The following is a 14,691-nucleotide window of genomic DNA, read 5'->3' on the forward strand; positions in this document are numbered from 1 at the left end:
AACATTTGATGTGCTTTATCATGACAAACCAGAATATATATGGTTTAGGGGTGGGGATCTCAACCATTTACAAGATATTAGAACTTTCTCAAATGGCAGGGGGTCGGGATGACCCCTGGGGACTTACCCTGTATATCATTCAAACCATCTTAGCATGACAAACCAGAATATATATGGTTTAGGGGTGGGGATCTTGACCACTTACAAGGTATTAGAACTTTCTTAAATGGCAGGGGGTGGGGGTGACCCCTGGGGACTAACCCTGTATTTCATTTAATGGGCTTTATCATTTAGAACATTTTCAATTAAAAAGTTTGTGTCTATCACGAACGGTTTTCAATTTATAATCATTTGAAAATTTAAAAAAATAAAATCCCATAGGGTTCTATAGTAAAACCCTCTTTTCTTTTTGCCCCTCAAAGTACCCCTTTATAAACCCCATTGCAAAAACAAAACCCTGATTGCACCACTAGACATGTTAGTCTAACATATTGTGAAACCCTAAGTTAATCCGACAAGCGGTTTTGGAGAACGGGTGCGGACAAGTTCAAATTTAAAAGCGGCGGAAGAAGAAGAAGAAGAAGAAGAAGAAGAAGAAGAAGAAGAAGAAGAAGAAGAAGAAGAAGAAGAAGAAGAAGAATAATAATAATAAGAACTGAGCAAAAACAATAAGTCTTCCCAAACTTCGTTTGGGAGACTTAATTATATATATGGAAAGCTATTATGATATCTTTGGATACGAACTATAAGTTAGATTTCTATTATGGTATCTTTGGATACGAGCTATAAGTAAGATTTTCATGTATAGTTCACCGATTAAACCCATTTAATTGGTTAGAAAGGCTTCTTTTTTTTAGTCATTTGGTATATTGTGTAATTTGGGTTTTTTAGCGACGCATTCGAACAAAATATCACAATATTTTCGTGAAACTAATAGGCATCAAATTTTTATCGAAACCATGACAAATGTGATCAACACCATGACAAAATTTGGAACACTTAACCAAACCATGTCAATTTTCGAAATCATGTTTTACGTGCATTATTTTTAACAACCACAATTTAAATATTGAAAGTTTGACGTAAAACATTGAATCAAACGTCTATTTACTTTTCTATGCTTATTTGTATAGAACTAAGGCAATCGTTTGGAGGAGTGACCTAACCAAACCACGACCGACTGGACCAAATCATGACAAAATCACTACATACTAAACGCTCTTCGATATGGCGACGTTATCACCCGTGAATTTGTGAATAAAAATCAGTGTTATATAAATTTGATTGTATTTGTATATGCTGACCACAGTTATATTATTACCTAAAAGTCCAGAAAAAATGCAGTATATGTTAAAAAAAAATGAGAATTATTGTATACAGTGGAAACTTAAAGAGTATTCATAGAAATCGTGATTTTGTTTTAAACGTACAGCCAGATTGATTATTAATCTTAACGTATTTAAAGAAACTTTAAGTGTGGGTGGCGATTATTCTTACCTGGGTCTAACTTTAAAATGTATTGGAAATTTCTTCATGGCGAGACAATCTTGATGCAGGAAGCACACAAATCACCTTTTGCTCATTTTAAACGTTTTAGAAATTTGAACATTCCAGTAATAATGTTACAGTTTCATCTTTTAGTATAAAATACATCCCAACATATAATACACGCTATCCATCTGTATTTTTTTTTTATCATTATACAGAAATCTCTGAAAAATCAAATGAGTGAGAGTAAATAGAAATAAACAATATATGCTCTCGCATAGCCTTTGAGCACTGATTTTTAACGAGTAAACAGTATGTTTTGTTCTCCCTGCAAGCATCATATGTCTTTATTAACCAACTATTTAAGTAAATTATTGCTAAAGTGCCCAGTTTCACTAAAATCGAAACAGTGCCTATAACAATCGACAGAATATAATTACGGGCCCTTATAGATAAACATGCAAGATGGCTGACCTTTTTTCAAGGACCATGCACTATCCTTTGTTACACATAAAGTTCAAAACATCGCAATTATCTTTAATGTAAAGAGAAATTTTTCCATTTAAGGGGTTGGCACGCATGATCACCGATTTTTTTGCGAATTCAATTGCAAGGTTGAAAACAAAAAATGGTTTGTATTCCATGGCAAATCCAAAGGTTATTTTTAAGACAGGTCCTTTGAATCTTGAAGAACGAGAGGAAATGAACATAATTGCTAAGAGGACGACCATTTATTTCTTGGGTGGTGTTGGGCAAGAGGATTTTGCGTGGACGGAAACAATATTTTCAAACAAATCTTGATTATTATCACGTTTACCAATTATGTCTGTTTGGGTTGCTCACACAATGTTGTCAATATAACGGAACTATAAACGACTGTCATGCAAGTGAGAGGTTTAGCTAGCTATCAAACCAGGTTTAACCCATCATTTTCTTCGGAAAATGCCTGATATGACAGTTGTTTGTCAGTCTTTGCGTTGATTGATATAGTCGAACTTTTTTTTCAAGTTTTATGGACTTCCCCCTTTTTGAATTTACCTTGGAGTTCAGTCTGCTCATTTGCTATTTTTTTGTGGAGAATTTTTTCCATGACCTCCTCCTTCTTCACAAAAAAAAATACATCCTTTTTTTCTTGTAGATTCAATCTTGGTGTTCACATTTTCTCCATATCTATTATAGTTCTTATGATAACTACAAAATCTAAAAATTTAGCAAAAACTGTCTTTTCGGGCAATAACTGATAAAGAAAGTTTATTCACAATTTCAGTAATGTTAACCCACTGTGATTGATAAATCTTATCTTGTTGATCATTTAAGCTGTTCACTACTATACCTTTATCTATTAGATTTCTCAAGAACTGCAAAACAATCGCATAAATTGGTACAAATGATTATTGAAGTGCAAGAACACAGTTTAAGAAATTTATGGACAATTTCTGTAATGTCAACTAATTATAACTAGCAAGTCATTTCGTACCTTGACCATTTCGTACCTCTGCCATTTTGTACCCAATATTGCCATTTCGTACCCAACATCTACCATTTCGTACCCACGATAAAAACCATTTCGTACCCTATGGGCCAAATGCATCTACCATTTCGTACCTCATGGACAAAATACATGTTTACTATTTCTTATCATCTATTTGTTAAAGTTCACATTTTTTTAAGATATAAAACATTTTGAGATGATTTAAATTATTTGTAAATATAACATAAATAAAATGCATCCAGCCGTAAGAATTTTTTAAAGACCGATGATTGGTTTGATTAAGCAGCACTTGGAAACTTTAATAGTTTTAATACACTTTGTTTGTTTTCAGGATTTATCCTTAATTAATTTTTCAACTCTCAAAATAAGAGATTAATTAATCAACAAAGAAATGATTATCTGCAACTGTTTTTATAGTTATTAACAGTTGTTTTTTTGTCAGGAAATGCAGTGAAAAGCTGATATTCACCAAAGAAGGAAGCCATGAATGAAAATGTTTGCATATGAATTTGCACCTTATGTGACCAATCAAAGAACTTTATATGGCTTTTTCAATTTGAGAAATTAAAATATAAATAAGAAGATGTGGTATGAGTGCCAATGAGACAACTCTCCATCCAAGTCACAATGTATAAAAAGTTAACAATTATAGGTCAAAGTACGGCCTTCAACACGGAGCCTTGGCTCACACCGAACAGCAAGCTATAGAGGGCCCCAAAATGACTAGTGTAAAACAATTCAAACAGGAAAAACAACAGTCTAATCTTAATCACAAGTTCATTTATTTTGTATCCTTATATCTAACCAAGGAATTGTATATTTAAAAGGAATGGAAACGCGGCTCGAGATCAATCGGGACTCCTGCGGAGCGGTAATTCATGTCTGTTTCGGTCGGCAGCATGATAACTATTACAAAGAATCATAAAGGAGGTCCATTTCCCATTATATTTATCGGTCATCTAAATTCACAGAGTCATCTTCCCGGAGAAGATATAAAGGAGGATAAAAACCAAGACAAGTAGAAACTATTCTTCCGTGTAAAAGGGAATCCCTTAGGTGTAATTTTAATGCCTTTCGACCTATGTTTGCAATAAGTTTTTAATAAAAAGTCATATTAAACTACAACTCGTTCGTCAAACTTGCGATAGTTTCATCCGGATTACAAAATAAAAAATACAGTGTTTTGATTTTATTCTAAAGGCTCGACAACCATGATACAATTCCTTGATCTAACCTTCTAAATGTCAAAAACGTTTGGTAGATATCATTTTTTTGTGTGTCACGGTATATTACATATTTTCTAAAAGTATTATTTAAATAATAATCCATGCATATGTTATATACATTTAGGTTCAATTACACCTTACGATAATCAATTGAATATATCTCAATATTGAGGCACACGTCGCAATTTCAAATGGCACGTGTATTCAATAAACGTGTCTTTAGTTACAAGTTTATATCAAGGTAACAAGATCAATGTTATCACCAGAAATGTTAACTGTTACTAAAGCGCTAGCTTATACTTGAAATATATATTTTAAATACTTAGTTTTTCATATTTCAAAAAATTTCGTTATTTGACTTTATTCCTATATAATATCTCATAGGCGCTTTAATTCTGAATTTTAGACATTTCTCGTGACCTCTACCGCCTTACAGTAAAAGGTCAATGAAACTGTTTTAACCAAGAACTGAAACACATATAAATCGTACGAAATGATATACATACAAATCTTCCATGAGGTACAAAATGGCATACATACAAATCTTCCATGAGGTACGAAATGGTATACATACAAATCTTCCATGAGGTACAAAATGGTATACATACAAACCTTCCATGAGGTACGAAATGGTATACATACAAATCTTCCATGAGGTACGAAATGGTATACATACAAATCTTCCATGAGGTACAAAATGGTATACATACATACAAATCTTCAATGAGGTACGAAATGGCATACATACAAATCTTCCATGAGGTACGAAATGGTATACATACAAACCTTCCATGAGGTACGAAATGGTATACATACATACATATCTTCCATGAGGTACGAAATGGCATACATACAAATCTTCCATGAGGTACGAAATGGTATACATACAAATCTTCCATGAGGTACGAAATGGTATACATACAAACCTTCCATGAGGTACGAAATGGTATACATACATACAAATCTTCCATGAGGTAAGAAATGGTATACATACATACAAATCTTCCATGAGGTACGAAATGGTATACATACATTCAAATCTTTCTTGAGGTACGAAATGGTATACATACATACAAATCTTCCATGAGGTACGAAATGGCATACATACCAATCTTCCATGAGGTACGAAATGGTTTACATATAAATCTTCCATTAGGTACGAAATGGCAAACAACAATATGAGACAGTTTTTACCAAGAAATCAAAAAACATTTAAATCTTCCATGAGATACGAAATGGCATACATATAAATCTTACATGAGGTACGAAATGGCATACATATAAACTTCCATGAGGTACGAAATGGTATACATGTAAATGTTCCATGAGGTACGAAATGGTATACATGTAGATATTCCAAGAGGTACGAAATGGTCAAGGTACGATATGGTCAGGGTACGAAATGGTTTTTGCCAGGGTACGAAATGGGGGGTACGAAATGGTTAGGGTACGAAATGACTAAAATTCATAACTATTATCTGGTTGATCTGCTGTTTTTCAGAAAGTTTATCTCTGTCTATCATAATGTTTATGAAAAAAGCCAAACACAGGGAGGAAATCATCATTTCAGGACAATAAAAACTAATGACTTTTATATGAGATCTAATTTACATTGTAAATGACTTTTTATAACTTCTTAACTGAACATTACTCATCACGCGCTTTGTGTGGAGGAGACATGCATCGTGAATCTAAATAAAACTTAAAATTAAAAATTCTCTGCTCTAATGTGTTTGCATAGATAGAATCATTAAAATGTATTCAAATAGGCTGTTCAATTCAAAATAAACTTGTATGTCCACCAGATTTGACGTAACATTCATACTTTTAAGGTAGCTGGGGTGTCTAAATGTTCGACTATAGATTTGTTTTAACTTCTTTAAAAGACTTCTGGGTCAATGTACTTTCAAATTTCAATATAAAATCTGGGGGTCACGGACTTTGTTTTTTTCACCGTTAAATTACATTGATATTAACGAAATCACAGTTATTTTATATGGGTTATATTTACGGGAAACTTAATTTTTTCCTTATTGAGAAACATTAAACGACAGAATTGGTTAAAATTCAATGAGAGAATTGCTTTACATAAGTACTAACGAAATATAAAATTTTAGATTACTTGAGACAACTGTGTTACATGTATCTTCGTGAAAAACTGTAACAGTTATGTTCTATGCAATGGTACAAATCTAGTGAATTTAGATATACAATTATTTTCTAACTTTCTTAAATATTTTTTTCTAATGAAGCATCTGTTTAACTGTAAAAACAGTAAATGTGGTATATTTAGGCTTTAAACATTTTTCAGTAAAAAAAGGTCCAATTCGATTACTGTTTTAACCAGTTTTTCTAGTTGAGTACCTTTTTATGTTATGATTGCGTTATTGTGAAAATGTAGATGGTAATAAACGAAATTATTGCAATTTGTATTACAATAAGTAACTGCGGCCTCTGCATTTAATTAAGAGTCAATTAAGTAACCATAAAATGCAGAAGAAATACGTTCTTTTGGTGTAACATGGAAAATACATGTGATATACGGAACATTTCATCCACATCCCCTTTTTCAAAATATCTGATTTAAGCAGATAAATTTGAAGTTATCACTAACATGTAAACATTCTTTTGGTCAATAAATTTAACCTCACCAATGAGACGTTTTACTCTCAATGTATTTAACATACAATGTTCGTGTGACATAGGAACAGCCAATAGTAAGAATACAGTTACACACATTCCATGTAGATCTATATAGTCAAGGTTTTAACAGTTATTGCATTTACATACAGATAATACATGGCCTTTTCCATATCGGATAGGCTATCATCCCGAGACCCCCATATCAGTCCGAGAAGTAAGTCGAAGGCTGATATGAGTCGAGGGATGATACCCGGGCCGATATGATAAAGGACAAGTATTAATCTTTTTATCATATACTACCGATGTAGGAACGCACCCTTAAACGGAAGAAATACAAGTCTACCAAAAACTTGCCTTGAGCCGTAAACTAATTAAACTAGGAAATATGACATTAATTAATTAAATGTTTATGAGAAAAGGACAAATCGTTACTTATTTACAGTATAAGCGGGTCTTTGCAACTCTTCAAATGTTCTTGAAGAACATACTAAAGATTTTTTTCTATTGTAAAATTATAAAATAGAACCGCATTCAGTTAGATTTTAACAGTTATCATTCTTGCAAAATTTACGGAGTTTTAACAGCTCAACATTAGACTGTCTCCCACTATATATGCTTTTCAAAGCTATATTGACTACATTAATATGTAAACTAGTTTAGTTTCCATAAGAATGCAAGTTTTTAGTTGGACCATTCTGTTTCGTTTATATTAAAGGTCAACAAGGAGTCGTAAAATGTGTATGCATGTAGATTTATCAAATACGATTTTTTTATAAATTGAAGTCTGGTAAAAGCAATATAAAAATTTAATGTAAAGTTTAATTTAGAAATGTTTTCAGATATTTTGTTCGATTTCCTCTATATCTAGTGCAATTATGTTTAATTGTTGTTTCGAAGTATTTAATTTTGGGAAGAATGTATTGCACTTTACTTCGGCTTCATATTTTGCTGGCAAGTACATAGTACTGAAGAAGTTTTGCGTTTTTTGTTTCAAGTGGAAAAAAACAAGTTTTCAATGTGTAAAATTCAAAATGTTCTGCTCTATGGAGTGTTCACAGTAAGATTCATTATTAAAAAATAGCATCATTAGCATAAATGCACACATATAAAATGCATAAATGCATAATATATGAGTTGTCATTTCTGTAAACTACTTCTAAGACTGTTACGCTTCGCATGCTAAGTGGGATAATGAAATGAGTCATCAATTTATCTTTATGTACTTATCTTGACCTCCCACTTGCGTAACAGTTTATAAATCCGTTATATTTACAAAATAGTGTGAGCAACACAAGGAGACATAATTGGTTATTGTGACAATAATTGGGATCAAGCATCCAAAATTGTGTAAAAATACATCATAGATGTACAACAAAACTGAATGAAAAAATAAAAGAAGAATGTGTCTGAGGATACGAATGCCCCCGCTCAAGATTTGCAATTTTCCAAGTTAAAAAGGGAAATAACTCTAGAACGGTAAATGACTCACAACCCAAATTCAAACTCTGTCTGCATGTTGTAGTTCTTAGCATTGTGTAGGAGTTTCATAACATTTGGATGAGACAAACTTAAGTTAGAGTGCGGAAACAAAAAAAAGCAATTTTCAAAGTTATAAAGGGGCATTACTCTAGAACGGTAAATGACTCACTGCCCAAATTCGAACTCTGTCTGCTAGCTTTGGTTCTTAGCATTGTGTATGAGTTTAATTAAACTTGCATGAGGCAAACTTAAGTTGGAGTCGGAAACGAAAATGGGACGGACGGAAAGACGGCTGGTGCATAAAAATCCAAAATAATCCTACAATTAAATCTAAAAATGACCGCTAGCAAAAAAAAAATTAGTAGTTGATTGTACAGTATAGTCAAACATATGACATATGCATACTTTCTAGATAAAGCACAAATTAAGTAAAATATAAATACAAAGGTAAAAAAATGAAAATAACGCTATAAACATTTTTACGCGTCCGAATCGCACATCTTGAACCACCCGCAACAGGAAAACCCAAAGCCCGAAAGTTGGATGCACAAATACCGAGCCACGCAGAGAGTCATACGACCAAACGGAACATAATAGTATAAAGACAAATAAAGCGAGAACTGCAAAGAAAATAAATGATACACAACGTCAGCACCTAGAATCTATTACTCAGGACAAACCTGTATTATTTGTGAAGTTGGCACTGAATATATATCTATTAGGTCTTGGTACCTTCCGATGAACTTTTTGAGAAAGATGACGAACAAACAATTGCAAAAACCGAGAAAAGGTCATTTAAGGGCAATACCTCCTATAAGGAGTCGACTGACGATTTCGGCTATTTTGAAGCTCGTCCTGCGGATAATTTTTGCCGCACACTTTCTCGTTATCTATTATAAATTTCAAGACAATAGTCATCGCAAAAATTGGTAAAAAAATGTCATTTAAAGGCAACATTTCCTATAAGGAGTCGTCTGACAGTTTTGATCAAAATAAACAGTAGGTAAATCATAACATTGTAAACATTTATGTTCCTTCAGATGTTCTCTATCTATATAGGTATACTAGGTAAAAGGTAAAAGACAAAACTTGAGTTTCACTGTTTTTTTAGGGATTATAGAACCATATTTCAAATAGTTACTCTAAGAAGATAAATTTTTATTCCAATTGGCACAGTAATTACAGAGGAAAATATTTTTACAAAAGTTAACAGACGACGACAGACGAGAAGTGGTGAAAAGCTCACTTGACCTGTGGGAGATTATGCCATGTGCTGATGATGGAATGACGAAAGGACATACATTGAGGGTTAACTGTTTGAAAACGAAGGTGTTAATCCAGGGTATCCAAAAGTGGACATGTTTAAATTTTTACCAATAATCTATAAAAAAAATTGTCACGAATGTTGTTTACTGTAATGAACGCACCGTCACAATATGAAACCGATTCAAGTTTCAAAAAAGTTCAACAATAACAACTGCATACAATGCTATCACTATCCACATCGAAATCAGGCGTTCGCCTTCAGTATTTAACCATGTATTGTTCTTTTGAATTCTTCGTTATCTGTGTGTTAAAACTTGTATATCGTAAATATCGTAAATCATTGAAAAACAACCAAAAATCCGCGACAAAGATTATCTATTTAGCTACAATCTATTTTAGCTCGAATTATTATCTTTCAGCTTTATTCGAAGAAATGATGATATAAGGTCAGTCCTATGGAAACAGTAGATGTTTACTTCATTGAAATGAATATAACACGGAAAGAAATGAAAAGTAAAGGAAAGCCCATAAACTACGTTACAGCATTCAACGTCATATAGTAATCTAAAAGGCACTCCATTCATTGTCATTTTTTTATTATTATTATTATTCAATCTTATGTATTTATTATATTCTTTATTTTTTCGGGGGGATAACAAAAGTGTGTTATAAGAGAAGAGTACATCGTACAAGTTATCTGACCCTTGCCATTCTTCGTCAGTTTAGCGGGGTTATGTTTCCAAAGGTTCGGAATTTAATCAATGATTTAGCATTTCTCAACTCAGCGTCATCTTTTTAATAAGCTTTGGATTTTCATATAGTTTGGCCTCGAGCATCACTGAAGAGACATCTATTGTCGAAATGCGCATTTGGTGCAGAAAAATTGATACCGTTAATGTTATTCTCAACCATCGGATAACTTCAGAATTATTTAGACTGTTCTTTTCGCAATTTAGGAAAATGGTTTGGAGTCAATACAAAATAAAATTTCGTAATTATCGGAAAAGCTTAACATTTCTAACTGTTTAAAATACTATATCTTTTTCACGAAGGATATCTATGTGCACATGACTTTTTAAAACATCAAGTTACTGCAAGTACTGACGTTTTCAGTCGATTTTAATAGTTTGTGCTACACTACTGCCCCAGATTAGAGGTGAGTTGATCGATCACACACATGTTTACTTCCACCACATTCTGTATGTGAATATCCCTATAGCCTGTAATTAAGTGGGTGTCGTTGGTTTCTGTCTGCCATACTTATTATAAACATGGCCGTCGGTTTTCTTTTTTGAATTTTTTCACATTAAGTCATGCCGGTCCTTTTAGTTTTTAACGTTGTTGAAGACCCGGTACAGTTGTTTGTATCCTTGGTGTCTCGTGGTTTGATGTCTAAATGGCAAGCATACCACATCTCCTTTTTCTAATATCCAATAAAAACCAATACGGGAAAAGAACTTAAATCTATAATTATCTTATAATAAATCACATTAATATGACCAGAACATTATTTTGTCAAAACTTTTGGGAAATCAATTTTAAAGAGAAACTGTTTGTCTCCACAATTATTAGCGCCATAAAATTTCTAAATATGTACAGCTAAATGTTCATTCAAAAACATTAATTTATCAGTTTCTGCCAAAAGCGCAAAAATGTAAAAAAAAATCGTTAAGCGCAAAAACTGCTGTAAGGTGTTAACTAATGATTTCGACCAAGTTGACTTACTTGTATATCTTGCCATGATGACTTGTAGAGTTTAAAATTTTTCTCTTTCTTTTATAAATTTCGAGATTATAGCCCAAAACGAAAAATGGTTTAAAATCGTCGGATAAAGCATAATTATTATAAGTAGTCGACTGACCATTCCGGCCATCTGACTTATTTATAAATCTCCTCTTGTTGATCTTTTTTTCAATGTATAGTGTCTCTCTATCTAAAAATGGTTTCAAGATAATAGACAAAAACGCAAAAAAAATATTGGTAAAAATCGCCATTCAAGTGCATTAACTCTCATAGAAGTCGACCGACGATTTCCCTCGTGTTGACTTATAACCATATCCTATTTTGCTGAGCATTTGTACTGTTTACAGTTTCTCTTTATCTACTACATGGTTTTACAAAAAACGCGAATTATGGACAATAACGCCTATAAGGAGTCAACGGACGATTTCAGCCGTGTTTGACTTATTTGTAGATCTTTCTTGTTGACCAATTATGAAATATAAAGTTTCTCTCTATCTATTATAGTTTTCAAGATAATACAATAGCTAAAAACTCAAAAACGGTAAACATCGTCATTTAAGGGCGATAACTCATAAAAGGAGTCTTTACGGCAGCTCTGTTCAAAATGGACAGTATGTAGATCTTGACATTCTAGTCATTGTTGCCTTGACAGATGCCGGTCTCCATCTAAAGAGTTTTAAGATAATACACAATACTTGCATTGTACCCCTATGTTTTATTTCTAGCCATGGCGGCGATGTGTGTTGGTCGTCGGGTTCATCGAATACGTTTTTAAACTAGATTTTTAAAGTATGATTGTAACCAAGTTTTGTTGCAATTGGCCTAGATGTTTCAGAGGAGATGATTTTTTTTATAAAAGTGAACGAACGGACGACGTCACGCTGTCCGTTTGGAATAGGTGAGCTAATAAAGGGTTTTAAAAGCCTGTGGAATAGAATTTTTGACAATTCTCCGCTTCGACACCTCTCGATGATTGGCATTTGCAACCTGGTACTATATCGCAGGTTTGTCTTATGTTGAGCATTTGGTTTGAGACTGGGAAGATTTGCAAACGTGTATTATATGAATTATGTATAATATATACTAGTAACTGGACATGGAACAAAATTAAGGAAGTCTTTTAAATACAAATGTAAACAGAAAAGAGGCCAGTGAAAATCAATATTCAGTTACTTATTTCGCTGGTGAATGTAGTTTCTGTAGTGATACGAAATTCTACATCATCTGATCTTAATAATCACCTGGAAAGTACAACTTTATTATCTGGAATTTAACGACGTCTACAGATCTCTAAAAGACAAAAAAGGGGGAGGTCTTGAATAGTTCAACTATTTCAAAAAACCTATTTTCGCTCGAATACTTTTGAAAGGTTATTGACTTCATTCACCTATAAACCAACTTAGAGCAATTACATACCTGAAAATTAAGAGGAACTATTCAATCCTCTAGTCAGATCATATGTCTTGTATTCTGACGGATAATATGTATAATGTTTGGTACGTTATCTTTGTATCAGTATCGTACATAATAACAACAAACGTTTTCAGCTATTTTTATACATAAGTGCATAATCTATAAATATAACTTGTATCCACTACGTCACACAGCTTTTGTTTCATTTGTCCTATTATTCGAATATCCCAGATGAAATGAAATTATAACCACCTTATATAATATATCAGCTTTATTGCTGATGATAAAGACTTCTATGGCGCTGAATCAAGGTCAAAATTACTTATTTACGTATTTACATAATTCGATTTACGTATATACAAAAATAATTAAGTATAGAATAGAATAGAAACGAATAGAATAGAATAGAATAGAATAGAATAGAATAGAATAGAATAGAATAGAATAGAATAGAATAGAATAGAATAAAATAATAATTCACTAAGTTTTTCACAAGACTTACATAAATAGGAAATCTACTCAATTCAGATAGTACAGCGAGATTGCTGCTCTTTCGAGGCTCTTTCAAAATTTTTTTGTTATTTTCATGTGTAATTTATCTGGTACAAGATATAAATAAATTTTATGTAGGTGTATACCATGACGCTTATTTCTATATATTTAAATTGATGTTGAAATTTGAAGTTAATTGTTTTTCTTATCACTTGGCGTCCGTCGTCGTCGTCGTCCGTCGTTCAGCAAGACAAGTTCTACAAATAAATCTGCATGGTCGAAATCGTCAGTCGACTCCTTATTAGAGTTATTGCCCTTTAATGACCATTTTTATCAATTTTTTGCGTTTTTGCCTTATATCTTAAAAATTATAATAGATAGATAGAAACTTAAATAAGCAAAAATTATCAGCAAGACAAGATATAAAATTAAAACAATATCGAGGAAATCGTCCGACGACTCCTTATTGGAGTTGTTGCCCTTCAATGACGATTTTTACCTCTTTTTTTTCCGTTTTGCCTTACATGATAAAAATAAGAATAGATAAATAGACACTTTAAATCACAAAAATGATCAGCAAGACAAGACCTGCTAACAAGTCAAATTTTGCCGATATAGTTAGTAGACTGTCACTTTTTATAGGAGTGATTGCCCTTAAATGAGGATTTTTTTTTACCCTCTTTTGTGTTTTGAGCAAAAACTAAAGAAGATAGAGAGAAACTAAATAGACTAAATGATCAGTTAAGTAAGACCAACAAAACAGAGATTTTTGTCATGAATTCTATTCTCGTCTACAATGTTGGAGAGTGTCCTTTGTTGAATATGCACATAGACCAAGGTGAGCGACACAGACTCTTAGAGCCTCTAGTTACACATGTTGTGTTTGTTTTTGGGATAGCATATATCTAAGATTATATATTGAATCTAGACATATAATTACGGACGAGAAAAGACGTTACAATATTTTTAAATTGGCCGAATGGTCTAGGACACTGGAGACAGTGCAGAAGGTGTTGACACGATGTCACACAGAAGCAGGGGTTCGAAAAAGCCTAATTGGCCGAATGGTCTAGGACACTGGATACAGTGCAGGAGGTGTTGACACGATGTCGCACAGAAGCAGGGGTTCGATCGATCGAGAGAGAGAGAGAGAGAGAGAGAGAGAGAGAGAGAGAGAGAGAGAGAGAGAGAGAGAAATTGGCAGCGATATTTATAATCACACTCAAATGAAATAGTGACACTTAGAACACAAATACTGGAATTTCACAAAAGAAAAGTAAAGCGACATATATTTATACAATACAATATCTATCAGATATGTTAGTGTCTATCTACTTGCGTTAACTACATTTCAGTTTTAAGCAGAACATAAAGGAGATTCTGGAAGGGTGTCCTTCATTTCTGTATTCTTTTAAAACATTTCAGATAATTTTCTCTTTTTATTCATAT

General features: G+C 32.8%; 1 protein-coding gene and 1 long non-coding RNA gene across 5 annotated transcripts in view; both read right to left on the bottom strand.

The window, feature by feature from the left end:
* Positions 1-13,011, bottom strand: part of LOC127732726 (arginase-1-like) — a 35,376-nt gene extending 22,365 nt beyond the window's left edge. For 2 of the 4 annotated variants that reach the window (XM_052241919.1, XM_052241918.1), the window contains exon 1: positions 12,754-13,011. Coding sequence is in view for 2 of the 4 variants with exons in the window: in XM_052241917.1 (XP_052097877.1) it covers positions 1,498-1,535 (38 nt within the window). In the remaining 2 variants the exon portion in view is untranslated. Of the gene's footprint in view, positions 1-1,497; positions 1,667-12,753 lie in introns of those variants that run through there. The other 2 variants (XM_052241917.1, XM_052241916.1) reach the window with 2 other exon arrangements.
* LOC127732737 (uncharacterized) overlaps positions 1-14,691 on the bottom strand; it is a 238,745-nt gene that overhangs the window by 166,360 nt on the left and 57,694 nt on the right. The window lies entirely within an intron of this gene.

The sequence above is a fragment of the Mytilus californianus genome, unplaced genomic scaffold (genome assembly GCF_021869535.1).
Source record: "Mytilus californianus isolate M0D057914Y unplaced genomic scaffold, xbMytCali1.0.p SCAF_26, whole genome shotgun sequence".
Taxonomy (NCBI): Eukaryota; Metazoa; Mollusca; class Bivalvia; order Mytilida; family Mytilidae; genus Mytilus; species Mytilus californianus.